The 22,079-nt window shown below is 39.2% G+C and overlaps 1 protein-coding gene across 2 annotated transcripts in view; it reads left to right on the forward strand.

Annotated features, from left to right (window-relative positions):
* Positions 1 to 22,079, forward strand: part of TES (testin LIM domain protein) — a 51,885-nt gene that overhangs the window by 16,488 nt on the left and 13,318 nt on the right. Inside the window, exons 2-6 of one of the 2 annotated variants that reach the window (XM_081038453.1) lie at positions 6,822 to 6,907; positions 15,205 to 15,237; positions 19,332 to 19,584; positions 20,401 to 20,736; positions 21,622 to 21,837. In XM_081038453.1, coding sequence (XP_080894579.1) covers positions 6,822 to 6,907; positions 15,205 to 15,237; positions 19,332 to 19,584; positions 20,401 to 20,736; positions 21,622 to 21,837 — 924 coding nt within the window. The remainder of the gene's footprint in view (positions 1 to 6,821; positions 6,908 to 15,204; positions 15,238 to 19,331; positions 19,585 to 20,400; positions 20,737 to 21,621; positions 21,838 to 22,079) is intronic. The other variant, XM_081038454.1, reaches the window with a different exon arrangement.

Consider the following 22,079-nt stretch of genomic DNA (forward strand, 5'->3'; position numbering starts at 1 on the left):
GGGAAGGGGTGTGAGGAAGGGTGGTAGGGGAGGTGTGTGAGGAGGGGGTGGTAGGGGAGGGGTGTGAGGAGGGGGTGGTAGGGGAGGCGTGTGAGGAGGGGGTGGTAGGGGAGGGGTGTGAGGAAGGGGTGGTAGGGGAGGTGTGTGAGGAAGGGTAGAGGGCGGAGGTAGTTGAGGAGGGGGTGGTAGGATGAAAAGGCCCTTCACTGCCTGGTAAGACTTGTGCCAGTCACTGAGCTGGTTGAAGAGCCTAACAAGCAGATTGTTGTGATCATCTTTAGGTTTTATTATTGGGAGCAGCAATGTGACATCATACAAAGGGAGCGATCAGTTAGGAGAGAATGGTCCCCGGGTGACATGACAGAAAATTGAACATGAGCAATGGACTGGAAATGAGGGAACAAACTGCCATTTTAGAGAGAGACCTACAACTCTGAGAGCAGCATAACCATGACTTCACAAGGATAAGGAGGCCAGGCATTTTCTTCATTCTTCCTCTCACGCATTTCAGGCTTGAGAAAGGCTTGAGAGACAGGGAATTTTGTTCTTATAAGCAAAGAAGTACTTATTAGCAATTTTATTAGAAATGATTAATAGGCGCTCTTAATCACAATAAATTATATTTTCACCCAAGAAAGTTGGCAAACTATATAAAAGTTGAAGGGTGCTGCTGTTTTCATATTTAAGTCTGGTTTTCTGTGTAACTTCCCTCTTTGTTTTGGTGCTACAAGTCTTGGTAGAGATTGGAAAACAGCAATGAACTAAAAATTAAAACAATTTAAAATCTTGAGTCAGATTAATCAAAATATACTGATTCATGAGAGGGGATGTCATAGATTACACTAGGTTTCTAAGACAGCCATTTGCTGAGAGGAATTATTTAGAAATGTAGTTCCATTGTCTAGAATATTCATTTGCGTGAACAAGATCTAAAATGCTCTATAAGTATAATAGGAATATATATGTATATACATGTTTATGTGTGTACGTATACATGGATGATAGGTAGATAATAGACGTGTATATGTACATACATGGGGAGAGAGGGAACATATATGCATATTGCATGTAATCTACCTTGGTCAGCTTCATTCCAAGATGATTAAAGAAGTTTTAGTAACACTCGCTTGTTTAGTAACCACATATGATTCCTTGGCCCAGAGGGAAATTGGTTATAAAAACAGCATGATCAGATGATCTCACCGTGAATACTGCATAATATCTTCCAGACCCAAATCAACTCAGACCATGTTTGAAATACCATATTTTCCCGACCCTTCCTTCCTTTTTCTTTACAGTATCTGACATACAGTACCCTTTTCTGGGTCAGAAAGGTCACCTGAAATGTTGCCAACCTATCTGGTTGCCTGAAATTATGAATATGGAGAAATTGATTCCATTCCCATTTCTTACTCTAAAATAAGCAGAGGATAAGCGTGTTTGGAGGCACAGGTCATGGGGATATAAGTTCAGTATCTGGAGCCTATACTTAAGGATGTTTAAAAAGTTTATTTTTCTATGTCTAGTGTTACACGAAAAAAATATTGTGGTCATTTTTATTTTTTAAAAGGATCTTGAAAGGTACTCCCAAAGCCTGACTATAGTTTTTCCGAATATAGTGAACCCAAAGGACCTGTTTCCTTGGATATTGAAGAAGAAAAATTAATCTGTCATATCCTTGTATTGATGCTGGCCAGAATGTGTTACTAAAATTATATGAAGTAGACAGCTTTGGGACTTGTGTGCTTATGAAAACCATGTGCTTTTAGGCACCAGGTTGACTCTGCCGGGAATACCATATCATATTTGCTGTTGAAATAATTACATGCAACAGAGCTGAGTCTTAGCCCTTAAATTTTAATTTGTTTATTTCCTATGTGTACTTTATAAAGTACTCTTCCAAACTGAATTCAGATGATTCTGACTTATAAGAGCCAATAATATACTAGCTTTCTCGAATAATTAGTTTCTATTTGGTGTTTAAAACATTGAGCAGATGACCATGTTGAATAACAAACGAGGTGAAGTTAATCTGAAACATGATTTGCAGCCATAATTACAGAATTAAGAGGTATCTTGGAGTTGATCTAGTTCAGTTCCTTCATTATCTAGATGAAGCCCAGAGAAGAAACAAGTGACTTCTAAAATCACTGAACTTGACAGTGACACCTTGGGACAAGACCACAGTTCTCCTGATTGTCCATCAGTGATCCTTTTACCTTTTCACAGTTCTTGTTTTGTTAGTTCTCTAGTATCTATAACCATGGTATTTTTAAAAATTGAGGTGTAATTGATACATTTCTGTGCAGTGCTTGATCATTTCGCTTTCTAAGCAAAATGTTGCCTTAGCTGACAGTTTGATACTCTCTCCTGCTATATCCCAATGGAAGCAGTTCTAATTAAAAATAAACACCCAAACAAAACAGACACCTACTTTTAAAACCATTGCTAGCAGCTAAAGCAATGAAAAAGAGAGAGAGGCTCCCTAGCCTCTCCAGCATCCCTGCCCACGTTCCCCAGCAACCCGGGTCTCTTTAAATAACACCTTCCCTTTTCTTTTCTCTCACCAAGAATGCTCCAGCTCAGAGCCGTGGGCAGAAACTACCCTACAAGACGCAGACGTGCAAGAGGAACAGTCGTGGCTCTTGAGGAAAGCAGAAGCTGCTGACCACGGGGTGTGGTCTGTGTTGAGGGTTCAGACAAGGGAGGAGGTGTAGTGAGAAGAATTCTGTGTCCTGGACGACAGGAAATCCGGAGCACAAAGTGAAGGAGGGAGAGAAATTGGCTGAGCTCTTGGGGCAGACAGGGTTCCAGTACTTGAACTAGGACTGGGAAGAATGCAGGAATCCCAGCTCCTGGGACCTCTGACCCCAGGGGTCTGGGAAGAGGCCCTGAGAAACTCCCCGGGCTGTTCTGGCTCTGAAACAGATTTTATCAGAGTAGAATTAGTGTGTTTTCCCTCACCTGACATGTTTGACTTGTTGAGGGGAGAATAGCAGATGCCTAGATGCCTAAATTGGAGTAGGAACAGACGCAGAAGAAATTTACCTCACAGTGGGAGAGGATGTCTGCTCTAGTGCAGTTTTATCATATACATTGGATTTAACAGGACTAGAGAACACGATAGAACTCTAGATTATAATTCAGTCTGGAACAAGGCAATCCAAACTAGCCTGCGAACACTTGTCTTTGTTGTCTAAGTGACATTGTGCTTTTTTATCTTAACAGGTTGATAAAGAGGGTAAGAATCTGGAAGAAATCCCATCCAGTAATGTGGCATGTTACAGATCTCAATGCTGAATGTCAATTAGGTTTAAGTTTTATAGCTCTATATTTGTAGCTATAAAATATTTCTGTAAATGCAATTCCCCAAGGAAACTAAGTTCATTGTCAGTCTGAAACTCTCAATGCTTTAGCTGCTAACAATGGTTGTAAAACTAGGTGCCTGTTTTATTTGGGTGTTTATTTTTAATTAGAACTGCTTTCGCTGGGTTATAGCAGGAGAGAGTATCATATTGTCATGACCTCATTCCACTTTCTCATTTACTTGTTCTCTCTTTGGGATATTTTCCAAGTCCCTAACTTGTCATGTCCGAGCATTTGGTGACAAAAGTGTGTGTTTCACAAGGTGGGGAGATACGCTTGCTTTTAGGTGGTCACAACTGTACTGGAAGGAGGCTATATGTAGATTAAGTTGACCTTCCTGGCAAGGCGGGGGGTGGAAGAACACTGGAGCAGTGCTTTCCAGAGCTTTCCAGAGCAGGCTGCAGAACTATTTTCTCAAATTACTGCTCGTTTCAGAGTCAGGTCTCCTACTCTCCCTGAGAGTCCCCCCTCTGAGGTTTGGGTAGCACAGATCACAGGGGCTCTTCTCCCCACCCCCATGGCCTGCCTGGCTTTTGTCTAGCACTTCCTTCTTACCAGTCTCATCCTGTCTCTGCGAATGCCTTCAACTTGGTGTCCCAAGACGGTGCCAAATGCTTGAGGAAATTATTTCTTCATTGGGAAAAGGAAAGGCAAAGGTGGGGAAAAACCCACTCTGCCTGCTGGCCCTGTCACCTTCCAAGTGTTCTTAGGTGTCCTCGGCTCCAACGTGCCTTCTTCTGCCACAGGCTTTGTGTAGGTGCCCCGCTGCCTTGAACAGACTTCTCTGCCTCTCTCTGAGTTCAACTCTGCGCATCCTTTTGACCACAGTTCCAGCGTCACTTATTCAGGAGAGCTTCCCCAACCTCCTGACAGATTCAGATCTTCCCTATAGAGCTCTTCCAAACGCATCCACATTTAGAGGTGTTGCCGGAGGCTTTGGGGGCTTGTAGTGCTTTTCCTTGCAGCAGAAGCGAGCCAGGGAATCTCTCTGGAAGACTGAGGTCTGCCCCCAGGGCTCAGAGCAGCCTGATCAGATGCGGAGTTTCTGGTTGGCTTGCTGCTGACTCGCTGTGCACCCTGAAGGGAGCAGATCATCTGCTCTGCATTTGTCTCCTGGTCTCTTACACGGGGGCACCGAGGCCTGTCCAGTACTGAGGAGATGTGGGCACTTGAAGAGTAGATGTTCATGGACTACTACCAGTTTTAATCATTCTAACAAATAACCTGATGACTATTTTAAGAAGATAGGTAGGAAAGAGGTAGGAACTATTTTAAGAAGATAGGTAGGAACCAGGTAGGAAAGAAACTACTCAACCCTTTCCAAAGCTGACTTTGAAAATCAGCAGTAAGCTACACTGAGGCCTTAGTGTAAAATATCTGCTGACTAATTGAGGTCCCAGTTACATTAGCTGAGATTCCTAATTTCATTCAGAAACAGAGAACAAGATGGGATTGTTTGTAGTATTTTATTACGCCCAACGTTGCTCAGACCAGGAAATTCAGATTTGAAGGCAGGCAAGAATTTGTTTAGATAGCCACTTAATTTAGAGGCAGAAGCACACTTACTCCTGGTTATTTTCTCAGCCAGTAAGTGATTGCTTCAGGATTTACACGTACTTATGCACACAGAAGTTTCTGTGTGTGTATGCATGTTCTATCATGAGATAAAATGTATTTCTTACTGTTAATTACAAGAGAGTTTAAAAGCACTTGATTTAAGATGAGTTATGTGATTAAGCTTTAATAACAAAATCTGAATTTTTATTTGGGATCAGAGTTTAGCAGGTGCACAGAACACAGTATGAAGCCAATCTATACACCAGGCTGATTCAGGATTGTTAACTGTCCTTAATGGAAAACTAGAAAGGCCATGAAAAAAGAATACGTGTACCTTTTTAGATTTGCTGTTCATTTTACTGTGGATATAATGGAGAAAACTTTGTGGAGCTTTAATTACGCCCCTTAGAAAAGACCAAAAAACCCGAAATAGCCATCATCTCTCTGTCTTTTGCTTACTTAGCCCACTTTATTTCTGGACTGTGAACTGTGATCATCAGTGACAAGGAAACAATTTAATTCACGAGATTAAAAAAAAAAGTGTTGTCTACTGTTAAAGTTAAGTATACAATTTAGAGAGTTGTAATTCTTTTAAAAGTTGGTAATGTAGACATGGCAAAGCTGATGAAGTTCACTTAAGGCTGGATAGATTTTATCACCGTTAGAAAGCATGCTTGAGATAGTTCCACTTAAAGTCACATGGGCTCCCTAAGCAGCTGAGTGGCCAGCTGCTTTTGAATATGCCCTTAGTTATGGGAAGAGGATGTGGTAATTTTCTTCAGAAAAAAGGAAGGGCTTCATTTACACTTCAGGGCATGGTCAGGCTGATCTGGCAAGGAACAGGCTGCAATGTGGTTTTGAGTGCCTATTGACATGTACAGCCTAGTAAGGTTACTGTAGGTGCCATTGGAAAAATCTGTTACTTGTCTGGCTTGAATACTCCAGGCACTAGCAGATAACAAATTGTCAGTTGTCACTGATGTGGTATTAAAACACAACATAAGCTGGTTGCTGGTGGTTTGCCGACGTGCTGATGCAAAGCCCGCTGATGTTTTTCACTGTGATATCAGTAGTTGAGCAAAAGAGCTTACACTGCCTTCCTGTGTCCTGCCCTCATGTTCACACCTCCCCACCTGCCCCCACGCGTATCAGCTAGTTCCTGAGAATTATTTGATATGGTAAAGAAAAAAAAAGTGCTATAACAAGGGCACTGGTAAGCCCCCACCCGCACCCCAGGCATAAGAGCACAGGCCTTGGAGTCAGACAGACCTGCACTCAAATCTCTTCTCTTTCATTTGTCAACGTCTTAATCTTAAGCAAGTTCCATAACCTCTCTGAATTTCAGTTGTCATCTCTAAAATGGAAAATAATATTCTACTTTATAAGCATTTTATGAAATTCTGTAAGATTTCCATGAGATAAGTGCTTACCTCAATTCTTTTGTTGTTGCTGTCATTATATTATAATATAAAATAATATTTTTATTCTAATACCTAAAATCTTTCACACATTCCTGGTTTGCTGCAAAATATGTCATTTGGGGCCAGGCTTGCTTTCTGAGCTCCCTGTACCTGTTCTGTACAGGGCATGTAGTGGCCAAAGGTAATTAATTCATGACTTTTTGCAAATTCTGATATTGTGGTCTTCTATATAGTTGTATTCTGATGCTTTTCTTTTCGTGAAAAAAGCAGTAAGAATACAAAGTATGTTATGTATGTACTTGGAGCCACCATATACATAGCTGCGTGTGACTATTGACTAAACAATGTGAGACTCATAAAAGATTTGTTTGAAAGTTTTATCAACAAGAGTGGGAAGTGGAATTAAAAGTGCAATTTATTGAATTTTTCAGATTTTTAAAAAATGTAATAATAAATCCACATTTTTTTTTTTAACAGATGGGCCTAGGTCATGAGCAAGGATTTGGAGCCCCCTGTTTAAAATGCAAAGAAAAATGCGAAGGATTTGAGCTTCACTTTTGGAGGTAACATCTGGAAAACTGCAGCACGTTAGGGATTTCTGCTTTTTGGCAATGCGCCCCAGACAGTGGGGATCACCTACAAGTTCTCGAGCCTGGGTGCTAAGTGCCCCTGATTGGGCCGTAGTTACTGTATTTAGAGTTGTTTGATTTATCCGCTGTCCTTTAGATTTCCTAGGAGTCTAGAATACTGAATATGTCTCTTTTCTGAGTAACAGATAAGTTTGTGGTAATTTCCCTGGACTGTTTATTAATTTAATTACTAGTCTTTTCTTAAAAATTGTTAACTTTGCACATTTTGTCTGTATATTTGCAATAAATAACAAATGTGAATCATGAATTGAGCATTCGTGTCCAGAGTGCCAGGAAATGGACTTGAATCAGGGTCTCTTCAAAGTTTTCAGCTGTAAATTTTCCGCTGAAAAACTTTGAAGCACTTGAATTTTGAATAATAATAATGATGAAATAATGATTCATCTCCAGTGTCTTGATTTGAATCAAGTGTCTATGTATGTGGAGGACAAATGTTAGTGAAGATGTGAAGATGTGAAGATCTATCTTTGTATAGATCTGACTTGCATGATTTTTTTAAAATGTCTTTTTTCCCCCCTCCTTCCTTACCCCGCTGCACTCTGGTTCAAGCCGTTGTTTCTCAGTCTAGTTGTGTAGGACACAGCTCCCTGGCCCAGGCTGATGTTATGAGCCTTGCGCTCCCTCCGGCAGAGGCAGTCAGTCGCCAGTCATCAGTCGGCCGCTCACAGCAGCTCACGCAGCTCTTGCTGGTTGCCGGCCACTCATGCGGGCTACCCGCCACTCATGGCAGCGCACGGCAGCCCACAGCAATACACAGCAGCTCACGCTGACCTCTGGCTGTTCCCAGCAGCCCAGCTCCAGGGAGAGCCATTGTTCACAGTCTTAGCTGTAGAGGGCGCAGCTCACTTGCCCATGTGGGAATCTAATGAGCGACATCAGACTTAGGAGCACGGTGTTCCAACCACAAGCCACCGGGCTGGCCCATCATGACTTTTTAAAAGTAATATTGTATATCATATAAGCCTATAATAGGCATTAAAACATGTTCTTATGAAGAACATAAATGTTGCTCATCAGTGGCTGTCAAGACCATAATGGTAGTTTGTTCATAAGTCTGTTCAAAGCGAGAATCAGCACGTTATTATTGTTAGACAGAAAAAATAAAGATAGACAGTTCTACATTATTATGCTGGCAGCTGCCTGTTGGAATGATCTCACTTGAGAACCACTTCTGTACTGCCCATTTCCATAGGCTACTCTCTAGAATAAAGTCTCATCAACTATTGGGGCTGCGTACAGCATGTTAAAGGAGAATGTAAAAAAATAAAATTTGTGATATGAGGCTCTTCTAAAAGCTAGCTTATTTAGTAAGATTTAGGAAACAAAGATAGTAGTTCTGAATAGTGAAGGCAGTGTAACCCTCAGCCCTCCCAGAAATGATGGTAGTTCTTTATTTGTAGGGACTTAATGTTTCCAGGAGTTTTTTAATTACATGACTTTTATAGCTCTTTTTTGTGCTGCCTTTTCAAGGGACATAGCAGTTAGGTGAAGTGTCTGCCATGTTTTAAAAAAGGAAAGGCACTCGACACTCTAAATAATTTTGCTAGATTAGAATGTTTCAGCTCCTAAAATGCACACCCCTCTCTACTGGTCTCACTGTTTTGTGGAGAGCTGCACTGCCCTCTGCTGGGCCCAGTTCTTACTTTACAATTCTAAAATAGTCTTTTTAGTTCGGCTATACAGATGCCAAAACTGCTATGAGATTTTTAAAGCTCATGCCTAAGTGATAGCCTCTGTTCTCTAAAGCAGAAGGTTAGTTAATAGTAATTTTTGTTTGCTCTATTTCTATTGCAGGTCACTATAATCTGACATTTTGAGATAAAAATAGGTCAGATAAGAGTAGATAGATCTCTGTAGCATGAAAATCACTTAAAATTTTTTTTCCCCACAGAGTCATTTACTTGCCTGAGTGCGGTCTGAGAATCTGTTAAGAGCCAATGAACGGGCTTTGGAATGACCTCCAATCTAGCTTGGGTCCATCCACATGGGATTACTTAGTAGTTCTATCTTCTGCAAACAGAACTTCAGACACATTTTTCTCAGAATTCTTGATAATTCCCTGACTTTTCCACCACAAATGGAAGGCTTGGAGGGCAGGTGCCTGGGACCTCTAGATGAGCCATTTTTCAGTAGTCTTTGCAGTCAAACGTTCTAGACTGGTGGTCCCAAGTGTAACAAAGATTCCAGGTCTAGCCTAGTGCCACTAAACTGCTGTGGTTGAAGTGGACAGGCGCCCAGAACCTGCCTAGTGGCCTCCTCCTCCATCTTCTTGGTGCCCCTGACTTCTGGGACCCTTCCAACTTCATGAGGCACAATGTGAAAGAGCTAAATTATTCTCCACTTCTTACTGGTCTGTCCTTGTACACCGCCCCAGAAACGGTTCTTTGTACTTTCCAGCGGCGTAACCGTTCAGTGCTATCCCAGGAGACATGATCATGGAGGCACAGTGTGGCCTCGTCTGGCCTCAGCTTGCTTTTCCAGTCTCCTGTTCCACTTTCCTTCCAAGCACCTTGTGCTCTAGTGCCGGCCACTGACTGCTCCCTGTAATTCTACGCCTTGTTGTGGGTTTCCTTTGCCTGGAGAGGCCCTACGTCTCAACACCAGGAAACAGTCCTTCCATCCTTCCTGACTCAGCTCCAACACTACCTCTGACAAGTCCTGCTTGCCCCTGACCTTGGTCTACTAAGGCTTCTCTGACAAAATGCAATAGGCTGTGTGGCTTAAAACACAGAATTGATTGTCTTACTTCTGGAGTCGAGAAGTCCAAGATCGGGGTGCCAGCAGGGTTGCGTTCTGGGGAGGAGCCTCTTCCTGGTTTGTAGACCTTGCTATGTCCTCACATGGCATTTCCTCAATGGGCACTCGGAAGGAAAAACATCCCTCTCCCTCTTGTTATCAAGACACCAGTGCTGTTAGATTAAGACCCCACCCTTATGACCTCATAACTTGAATTGCTTCCTAGAAGTTCTGTCTCCAAATACAGCCACATTAGGGGTTAGGGTTTCAGCATAAAAATTTGGGGGTGGGGGATACAGAGCACAATGCCCTCTTCTCCTGCTTTCACATACCCCCAGAGTAAAATAAGGGATGATTTTTTTTTCCCCTTGGCACTTTGTACACTTGTAGGAAGCCAGGAAGTAAATACTCAAACCTGATTATTCATCACTCAGCCCTTCCATTGCTGGGACAAGGTAGCCCACTGCTGCAGGCATAGGCCACAGCCTCCTAGGGCACAGCACAGGGAAATGAATGGTGTTGCCTGGATCTAGAGAGTGAATGGACGAGATCCAGCAGGCATCACTGCCTGTTCGAGGTGTGTCACAACAGTGGTGAAAGCTAAAAATGATTTCTGAGTTTATGGAAGTTTAGAGGGGAACTTGGAACTTAGCTAGCCACACTTAGTTTTGCAGATCAAAGATCTGTAAAACCCAAGGAAGTTAAAATGACTTGTTTGAGCTTATGAGTTATTAATAAGAAATACCATTTATGAATATTCCTATGTGTTGCACACCATAAGCACTTATAATAGTTTTTTATTGCTGCATAATGAATTACTACAAATTTAGCAGCTTACAAGTTCTGACACTTAAGGTCATGAACTCATCCTAGAAAAAGTGCTACATACGTCATTGCTGAATATCACTGTGGTCACCTTCGAAGTACTCCCCTTGGGAAACTGTGCACTGATGCTAGTGCCTAGTCCACCCTTCAAAGTAATTTTGGAACTCTTTCTGAAATGGCCATCAGAGCTGTCGTCTATTACCCTTAATGTCCTGAATGTCATCAAAATGTCTTCCTTTCAGTATTTCCTTTCTCTTCAGGTAAAGAATGAAGTCATTGGGGGCCAGATCAGCTAAGTAGGGAAGGTTTTCCAATACAGTTATTTGTTTACTGGCTAAAACCCCCCTCACAGACAGTGCGGTGGGAGCTGGTGCATTGTCGTGATGCAAGCGCCATGAATTGTTGGCGAAAGGTTCAGATGCTCTAACTTTCACACAGCCTTTTTAGCACTTTCAAATAATAAACTTGGTTAACTGTCCAGTTGGTACAAATTCATAATGAATGGTTAAATGGAAGTTTAACCATTTTATATATGAGAAATCAGGGACTTGGGAAAGTTAGATAACTTACTGAAGGCATGGGTGAAGGATGGTGTACCTGGAATTTGGACCCAAAGGTTGCCAGGACCTTCCTTACCACCACCACCGTCCTACCTGGCAGAGCAGAAACGAGAAGCCATGCTTACACTCTCATGAGCAGTGAACTTCAGACTGTAGCAGGCTGTCTTCCCTAAGTGGTGCTTTGCTTTTGTGACGTGGGCATACTTGTGGACAGTGGGGTCCTGCAACTATGAGCTCCCCTTCTCAGTGCACCAGTGATTATAAGACTAGAGAGAATAAAACATGGGGATGCCTGACACATACTAAATAAGACCTACTACTTTTTGGGGATACTTTCAAGTAATATTTAGAGATAAATATTTATGAAACGCAAGACATAAACCCAAAATTTTAAGAAGTTTATAGCCAGTTATTTCATGTTGAAAGCATAGTAGTAGCATTGGAACCACAGGTCATTTATCATATACACAAAAGAATTATTCTTCTGTCTTAGTTTGATAAAGCCTTCCAAAAAAACAGTTGCATTTTACAAGAAAAGTGTTACGTGAATGTAGCATACATCTGTGCAGAGAATTTCTGATTGGTTAGAGCTGGCTAAAAGTAAAAATTCCGCACCATAAATGGATGAATGCCTGTGTTGAATTCTATAACAGAGGCCCAGACTTCAGTCCATATATGTGTATAATTGTTATAAAAGGGCAGCTTCCAACCCTCTTAAAAGTATGGTCTGTAGCCGTGCCACGACCATGCCTTAAATCACTGTGAGTGCTGGCAGCGGGTCAGAGCACTCCAGCTGCTACTACTTGCCTTGTAAAAATAATAATTTTTACAAATAGGGATACAAAAAGTCATTTCTCTTTTGGGAGGATGAGGGATAGTTTCTTGACTGCCTTCAGCTTGAAACTAAATCTATGTATTTTTCTGAGGCAATGCTTCTGGTACATTTTAGTACTGTCTTGGGATTAACACAAGAATTCTGAAGTTGTAATGTAAAATTGTGAGTATACAGTTTTAATAATTTGTGACGCACGTTAGCCTTTGTATGTGTATGTATTAACATGGAAACTCTTTTGTACAATGCACGTTTTTAGTATAAATCTGAGAGCTTCCCAGTCTACTAGTCTACCATCCCCTCTTTTAAAGTCATAAAAAAAAAAGGCTGTTTTAAACTAAATTCTTAATCCTCCTCCTTCTTCTTTTTCCCACATAATTTTTATTAACAATCCGTGGAGAGGAAGGGTTTAGATTTCCCAAGTGTGCTTAAGTGTGGGAATTGATTCATGTACTCCTGAAAAACTGCTGTCAAGTTGGTATAATTCAAATGAATTTAATAAACATAGACTATTTAGATCTACATATATCATCAAAAATTATTTGTGAATCATCGGAGGAAGGACACTACATCAACCTTACAAACATAGCCCCTAGCATATGCCCTGTATTTGTTTTCATTTCACATAAAACCACTTTTATAAAGTCCTTAATTTTCTTAAGAAGGATGGAATCTGGGTTATAGACTGAAATACGTGATAAAAGTTCCATTCATTCTCATGACTTCTTTTGGATACCAAGATAACAGTATCCTTTTCTTCCCCAATAAGGTTTTTTTTTAAATAAAGTTATCAGGTAAATTCCAAATGCCTTTAAAAGCTCATAAGAGATTATTTCTACAAATAAAATTTACCAATTTAAATATGAGAGATTCAAATATAAAACACTGTTGAAAAGGATCTAAAACAATTTTTGAACTAGATTAGAAGTGAACACCACAGATTTCCACAATGGATAGCACTTGGCGCCTGGCCCAGACTTTATAGGTTTCTTTCTTAAGTAGTTGTTTGTAGTTTTCCCTTTTTGTTGTACAAATAGAGTTCCAATAAGGGGTCTGGAAGTTATGTGGTCATTGCAGCTGCTTCAGTGATGACAACTCTAGCTGAAAGAACTATTCTCCCTTTCTTGAGTCACATTCCTGCCAAGTGCTCTGTGACAGCAGGTCACCATGTTGGAGTGAGGATGCAGATAAGGCTTATAATATGTTTGTGATTTGAAAGCTGTAATGAATCAATCATAGGTTTCAACACTCAGAAAACTGACAATCGAGCACAGTATGACTTCTTTAGCTACTTCTATTGGTGTGTTGTTTTAACCTGTTTTTTACTTGCTTAATAAGGATATGTTGGGTGGGTGAAGGGGGGTGGGTAGAGAAAACATTTCCTCAGAATGTGAATCTTCCAAGAATAGCCAAGACAAATAAGAACAAGTATAGAGGTAGCTTTTATATCATTGGTTAATAAACCTTTCTATATACTGGGGGTGCCAAAAAAATGCGTGACTTGTATTCATCTTTTGTTATCGGTATATATTGAGTATTACAACTAATACAGTTTTTTTCCTTTCTTAAAATGTGTATATATATATTTTGGGCACCCTCTGTATAACACTTGCATAATAAATATCTTATTTAACTACACTATAGGTTGTCATCATAGCTCGTGCTTTAGAAGCCAGCAGGCTTTATTTCACTTACTCTTTTACTATTTATCTTTCAAATTCTAAAAATCTGACTCCCCTTATTTTGTGGTGTACATGTTGGTGTAGCACTAGATAATGAACCTTTCCAAGGAAGTCTAGCATCTATCACATAGCCATGTAACATTATTACTTCCTTCTTTAGTCAATCGCTTTTGTTAATTATTGGGGAACAGAGCCATAGAAACATCTCTTTATATTAAGAACTAAATCTCCAACCCACCTGTTTCCCCTCAGGAAGTATGATTTCAAACTTGATCCAAAAGCGGTGTGATAGTTTTATGACTAATTATATTGTTTTCGTTAACCAAAGAACAAGAATGGAGAGAACATACTGTAGTAGAATAATATGCTCCTTTCCACTAGATGGGAGTGTAAGATAACCAGGTAGGAGTCTTTTATAGCTTAACCAGAATATGCAAACTCTTCAGCAAATTCTTACCAAATAAAGATTTCTGACCAGTGTGTGTACAAGGAAAGTGGTTTTCCCCCCACCCCTCATGTTGGTGCCTCTCTGACTCCCTGTCTGTCTCTTTCTAGAACTGTACAAGTCAGATCTAATATTTTCAGTTTGCAAAACTGACCTTAAGAAAACTAAGAACACAAAAATCTATAATTATTTAATAATTATTTGGCAAAGATATTTAAGAGTTTTCAGGTGTTTATTTCTTCTAACTTTCTAACATAGAGAAATCAATTATTTAATATTAATTTTAAATCCAGAAAACTTACTAAACTCTTATTGATGCTAACACATTGCATTTTTATATGATTAGTCATAGCATCTGTGAATAACAACAGCTTAGTTTCTTTCTTCCTGATGTCACCTTTTAACTTCTGTTTCTTTGATTTTTCTCTAATGTTCCGATTAGTACCCACAAGACAATATGAATGAAGTGGTGGGAGCAAGGCTGCTTTCTTGCTTCACATCATAAAATGAACACGCTGAGTTCATTTTATGCCGAGTGTTTGTGGGGATTTTCACAGAAACCCTTTGTAAAATTCTTTCTAGTTCCCTTCTATACTGTGTTTCCCCGAAAATAAGACCTAACCGGACAATCAGTTCTAATGCGTCTTTTGGAGCAAAAATTAATATAAGACCTGGTCTTATTTTACTATAATATAAGATCGGGTATAATACAATACAATACAATACAATACAATACAATACAATACAATACAATACAATACAATACAATACAATACAATAACATAATAATATAATACTGGGTCTTATATAATGTAAGACCAGGTCTTATATTAATTTTTGCTCCAAAAGACGCGTTAGAGCTGATTGTCTGGCTAGGTCTTATTTTCAGGGAAACACGATAGCGAAAATTAATAAGTAAAATATAATCAGAAAAGATGTTGAAATGTGTTGAATGCTTTTTCTGCATCTCATGAGAAGCAGACATTTACTTTATTAGTTTCTGCTATTATTTTTAATCTCCTTCCTTGTGTTTTAAGTTTACTTTGCATTTTTCCAAACTTCTTGAGCACTTAGTTTATTAATCTTTTTTCTTCTAATTTGAGCGTTTAAGCTATGAATTCCCTTCTAAGCATCCCTTTGGATGTGTTCTGCAAGTTTCAGAAGTAAGTTTTTATTCTTTTTTCTTAAAATATTGTTTGTTTGAAGTTCTATTGTGATTGTTTTTTTCAACATTGAATTTTTTATTTTTTTTTAAGAAGTACTTTCTAGTTGCTTTTTTGTTGTTGATTGTTAACATAATTGCCTTCTGTTCAGATAATGTTGTTGATGATCAGTCCTTGGGCATTTCTTGAGACTTACTTTGTAGAATCATATGCGTTCAGTTTTTACAAGTGTTTCAGGTTCTCATAAAAAGAATGTGTGTTCTGCAGTCACTGGATGTGGTATTTTTTATGTGTGTGTTAGATCAAACTTATTAATTATGTTATTAATAGCTTTATTTCTAAATTTTTTAGTGTCACTATAATGATGGATTTGTCTGTTTCTCATAGTTCTGTTATTTTTGCTTATATGTTTTGAAATAAGGTTATTAGGCTATATTATTCCATTTAGAATGGTTTCATCATAGAGGTGTTTTTTAAACTTTTGTCACTATATAGTGATTTTATTTAATATTCAGTAAAGGAAAAAGCATTAAAGTCCAATCTGTATGATATTAATATATGTATCTTCTGCTGGTATTTGCCTGTATTGTCTTTTTGCATCTTTATGCATTCATCCTTTCTGTGTGTTAAATTTAAATGTCTTTTATAAATAACATGTAGTTGGATTTTGTTGTATTATCCAGTGAAAGCCTTTGGCTTTTAACTGAGAACTGAGTCCATTTATTGTGATTATAGATATATGAGCATTTGGATTATATCAAACATCTTAATTGTGTGTTCTACCTTTTCTAATTTCCTGTTTCTTTTTTCTCCTCTTATTGCTTTCTGTTTGACTAATTGCATTTTATATATTTATTTCATTTTCTCTCTATTAGTTTAGAAATTACATGCACTATTTCTCACTTTAGTTATGCAGATATTTTTAACATGCATACTTAACATCTAATGTCAATCTATATCTTTAATATCATCCTGACAATGTAAGGATATTAGAATGTTTTTATTTTTAAACTTCCAGATTCTCCCCCCTGATTTATATGCTGTCGTTGCCTTGGATTTTTGGTTTGTTTTTAATACCAGTCTCTCTACTTCCGGTTTCCCCTGTCACCTTTTCCACCTTCTGCTCCTCTGCCAGACTCCTTCCTGAGTCCTCACCTTTTCCTCTACTCTTCTCCGGGAAGGGAAGGTGATCTGTTCAACTCCGTATGCCTCTGTACCATCCCCTGACTCTCGAGCTTATATTTCCTACCAGGCTACAGTTTTTGACACTACGTCTGTGTATCCTACATTCTACTTGAGATCTGACCTTGTCTCAGAGGCATTTCAAACTTAGCAGTAGTTCAGTTTTGGAGACCTTTCATCAACCTTTTCCCCACTTACTTCAGATCTGTTCTTCTTTTGTATTTACTATCTTAATAAATTACACTCCTACCAACTTACTCATCCAGAAATGTGGGTCTATTTTATGGTATTATTTTTTGACAAACTGGGCTTTCCGATTACTATCACTATATCCAAATCAAACACAAAATTTACTCAGTTTTACATTCAAGGAGATCTTAAAGCTCTTCTTTTCATCTCCACTGTCAAACACTCTAGTGCAAGCTCTGACACACCTTAATGTGGACCACAGCAATAACCATCCAAGATGGAAACTCATTTCACTTGTGAAGTAGCAGTGGAATCCCTGGGACGTAGAGTCATTTCATTGCAAACTAGATGCACCATTGACATGTTGACCCATCTCCCTCCTTCCAGTTGTGTCTATCCCTCATCCTCTCTCCACGTGGCAGGTATTACGGTTTTGAAAATGACAGATCTCATAGCTTATAGTGCTTCCTTATTGCTCTTAGAATGAAGGCGAAATTCCTTATGTGTTCTACAAGGCCCTGCATAAACCTCCTGGCTGCCTCCCATCCTGTCACTGCCCCATTTCTTTCTTCAGTAAGTCATACTCGCCTTCTCTGATCATGGAACCTAAAGGAACAATCTCTTTCCTAATTCAGGACCACCACAGGTACTCTTTCTACCCAGAACATTTGGAGGCTTTTCTCCTTTCTTTCCCCTTCACAAATGTACACATACATACCCCATCCACACCTATGTTTTCCACATCCTTCAGATCTCATCCTAAATGTCACTTTCTTATGGAGTAATATTCTTAAGGAGCCCTTTCCTCATCAGTTCCAGGGTCAAAATTATACCCTCTGGAGGTATCCTGTACTTTTCTTTCTTGTCACAAATGCAGTTGTAGGGTGTGTGTGTGTGTGTGTGTGTGTGTGTGTGTGTGTGTGTGCACGCACGCACACTGTGCTTGTTTAATGTCTGTCTCCATCTCCCCATCAGATGGTAAGTTCTAGTAAGTCAGAGACTGGGCCTGTTTTTTTCACCATTATATCTTAATATCAAGTACATTGCTTGGCACATGGACACTCATGTTGCATGAATGAATGAGTGATTATGTGCCAGATCAGATTGGGGGAGGGGACGGTATCCATCAACTATAAGAAGAGCAAAGACTTTCATTTATCTGTCTTTTTATACATAATGGAGCATATGGTAGGTGATCAGTAAGTTTGAAGAAATAAGAGAAGGGGAAAGGGAAGGGAAAGAGAAAGGAGAAAGGTAATGGCAAATGAGGAAGAAGCGGAAAAGATATTGGAAAGGGGACAGAAAAAGTAAACCTAAATCTAGAATTACAGTTCTTGATGAGAAAAGTTGTATCAATCTCCCTCTCATTAAAAAAACAAACCGAAACAAAAAAAAACTTGAGTAATGCCTATGACATGTGATCGTGGAATAAAATATGAAACCTCTTACTTTGATTTTTTTTGATGATTTTGTTTTATTTATTTGTTTATTTATTTGAAAGAATGAGGAATATTAGTTGGGATTACCCTCAGAATTCCCCCTTGAGCATGGATTTTTTAATCAAAATCTTTTTCAAAGTCTTACAAAGGTACATTTTTATGTTTCTTTGTTCAAATTTATAGATAGCTACTTAGTATTCCCCCCAAAAAAGATTTGCCTTTGCATACCATTAAATGGAATGTGTGTAAAAGTATTTTATGAATTATAAATGTATGCACATAATTATTATTTTTTAATTAAATTTATTGGGGTGACAATTGTTAGTAAATTTACATAGATTTCAGGTGTACAATTCTGTATTACATCGTCTATAAATCCCATTGTGTGTTCACCACCCAGAGTCAGTTCTCCTTCCATCACCATATATTTGATCCCCTTTACCCTCATCACCCACCCCCCACCCCCTTACCCTCTGGTAACCACTAAATTATTGTCTGTGTCTATGAGTTTTTCTTTCTCATTAGTTTGTCTTGTTCTTTTTGGTTTATATACCACATATCAGTGAAATCATAGGGTTCTCTGCTTTGTCTGTCTGACTTATTTCACTTAGCATTATACTCTCAAGATCCATCCATGTTGTCACAAATGCTCCTATATCATCTTTCCTTAATGCCGAATAGTATTCCATTGTGTATATATACCACAACTTCTTTATCCATTCATCTATTGAAGGACATTTTGGTTGTTTCCATGTCTTGGCCACCGTAAACAAAGCTGCAATGAACATTGGAGTACACGTGTCTCTATAGAGAAATGCTTTCAGATTTTTTGGGTAGATACCCAGGAGAGCGATTGCTGGGTCATATGGTAATTCTATTCGTAATTTCTTGAGGAACCTCCACACTGCCTTCCATAACGGCTGCACCAGTCTGCATTCCCACCAACAGTGTATGAGGGTTCCTTTTTCTCCACAGCCTCTCCAACATTTGTTACTATTTGTCTTATTGATGAAAGCCATTCTGACTGGGGTGAGGTGATATCTCATTGTGGTTTTCATTTGCATTTCTCTGATGATTAGCGATGTTGAGCATTTTTTCATATGTCTATTTGCCGTTTGTATATCCTCTTTGGAGAAATGTCTCTTCAGGTCCTCTGTCCATTTTTCAATTGGGTTGTTTGTTTTTTTGTTGTTGAGTTTCATGAGTTCCTTGTATATTTTGGATAACATAATTATTTTTGATTAGGTATAATTAATCATTGCCTGCTTTTCTCCACAATTACAGAAAAATATGTCGTAACTGCAAGTGTGGCCAAGAAGAACATGATGTCCTATTGAGCAATGAAGAGGATCGAAAAGTGGGGAAACTTTTTGAAGACACCAAGTATACGACCCTGATTGCAAAGCTAAAATCAGATGGAATTCCCATGTATAAACGCAACGTTATGATATTGACCAACCCGATTGCTGCCAAGAAGAATGTCTCGATCAACACAGTTACCTATGAGTGGGCTCCTCCTGTCCAGAATCAGGCATTGGTAAGTAATCAGGGGGACGGAAGTCTCCTTAGGAAAGTTCCTGGACTGCTTATTTGGGGCAGTTCCTTCATTGACCGTATCCCCCTTAAGTCTGTTGTTTTCATGGGGTTCTCATTATTTTGACTTTCAACTCCTATTACAGTCTTTTCAAAGTAAGATTAGATATCTCCTAGAATTTTTCTGACTACCAAATATGTTAACCTTTTTGAGGGAATGGTCTGAAATTCTTAATAATTAGATTAAAAACAGATGTTTTATACAAATCTAGTGACTCTTCTAACTTACTCTTGAGAAGATTTCTCTTAAGATGGTAAATAATACCAAAGGAGTAAAATTTCTGTCATTGTTTAGAACTCAAAAAAATGTCCAACACTATTTCTTTTACTATGTAAAGCATTTACTATGTAAGGCATTTTTGTGTCAAGCTCCTATTTTAACAACTAGATGAGACATGTGGAAGTCTTTTAAGGTTAGTTAAATCATTAAAATGAATCTTGTGATGATATTTTTATAATGAAAATGCTGTTGATCCATAGATCATTCTAGACATGCTGCCTAAAAATATGTGTTCTTTTCCAATTGTACACTTACATATATTTAGCACAAGTAAACATTAGTAACCAAAATCTTTTACAAATTGGAAAGAAAAAAACTAATTTCATGAATAAAAGTGTCCATTTATACTGAACTTAATCTGTTTAGTGTACCATTTTTGAGCAAGTGTACCATTTGTTGGCATTTAGATATTTAGGTGAGGAAGACCATTTGTTAGTATGATGGCCGCGCCTCGCGTTAACTGGTCCCCTTGTGGTTCAGGCCCGGCACTACATGCAGATGCTGCCCAAGGAGAAGCAGCCGGTGGCGGGCTCGGAGGGGGCGCAGTACCGGAAGAAGCAGCTGGCAAAACAGCTTCCCGCACACGACCAGGACCCGTCCAAGTGCCATGAGCTGTCTCCCAAAGAGGTGAAGGAGATGGAGCAGTTTGTGAAGAAATATAAGAGCGAGGCTCTGGGAGTAGGAGACGTCAAACTTCCCCGTGAAATGGACGCTCAAGGCCCCCCCAGGATGGACAGCCCTGGAGGGGACCGCAGCACGGCGGCCGCGGTGGGGGCCATGGACGGCAAGTCGGCCGAGCACAGAAGAACTCAGTATGTGAGTAGAGCAGCCGCACCGTTGGCCTAACTGGTGGATTCTATAGGTTCCTTTTCACTTTCTTTGAACCTTTTTGGGGGGTTGTTCCTCTGTTTCCAAAAGGGAGTAAGTGAGGGAAATAAACGGTCAGTTTAGGCAGATTTTAGAGAATCATCATGTTTGAAACCTCTGCCTAAGGCCAAGTTTTCTGATTGCTTTTTGCCAAGTATAATTGTGAGTTTTACGTATATGTTCGTAGTTAGCATCAGTGTATCATTCTGGAATACAACATACTAATCTAGAATCTGTTTCTAAGCATAATTTTGGTGTCAATTGTTTGTCTCTTCCCATAAATAAGAATAATGTATGCTTAGGTGAATTCAGTTTTGCTTCTGAGACTGTACCTAAAATTCAAACGCAAATTTATGTGCATGTGTTCAATCATATTTTTTAAATCTCCTAGAGACAGCAATTCGAGTCTTTTTTTATACCTTGAAGAAAATAGATGAACAAAAAAACAAGAATTAAACTTAATATCTTTCTCAAAGATCCAATTAACACATCAACCAATAAGGCTTAGTCTTGTAAAAAAAATTTTTTTAAAGTACTAATAAACTCTACAGTAATCAGTTTTTAGACACCCACTTAAAGTTTAGCTTTTTTCTGTAAATGGCTTTAATTCAGGAAACAATACTCTGTTACACATAGGGTGCAAGAATTAGGTTTGAACCACCTGGAAGATTCTGTTTCACAGGAAGTACCAACACCTTAATTGTCTACATGGACAAACTACTAATTTCAGTAGAAATGATTTTTGTTGATAGTTTTTCCACATTTCTCCTAAAGCTGATGATGAGAAACGCCAGTCTTATGATGACCAGATTGTTTGCATGGTTTCCCTTTCAGTCCTGCTACTGCTGCAAACTGAGTATGAAGGAAGGTGACCCGGCCATCTATGCTGAAAGGGCCGGCTATGATAAATTGTGGCACCCGGCTTGTTTCGTCTGCAGTACCTGCCAGGAACTCCTGGTCGACATGATTTATTTCTGGAAGAATGGGAAGCTGTACTGTGGCAGACACTACTGTGACAGCGAGAAACCCCGATGTGCTGGCTGTGATGAGGTCTGTTCTCTGGGGCCACCTGCATGCAGGCTCATCTCTGTACCCACATGTGGCCCCCTGACCATTGTAAGGCTACCTTAGCAAGATGGCAACCTGAATTAACCAAGCAGCATTTGCTTTATTTACATCCAAAGGAGTCAAAGGAAAAAACTTTTAATTTCAGTCATTCTGAGTGTTGTGTTAATTGTGTTGACTAATGAAAGATTGTCCAGAAACATAAAAGATAGATTTTGACAAAACCA

This window comes from Rhinolophus hipposideros (assembly GCF_964194185.1).
Source record: "Rhinolophus hipposideros genome assembly, chromosome: 25".
Lineage (NCBI taxonomy): Eukaryota > Metazoa > Chordata > Mammalia > Chiroptera > Rhinolophidae > Rhinolophus > Rhinolophus hipposideros.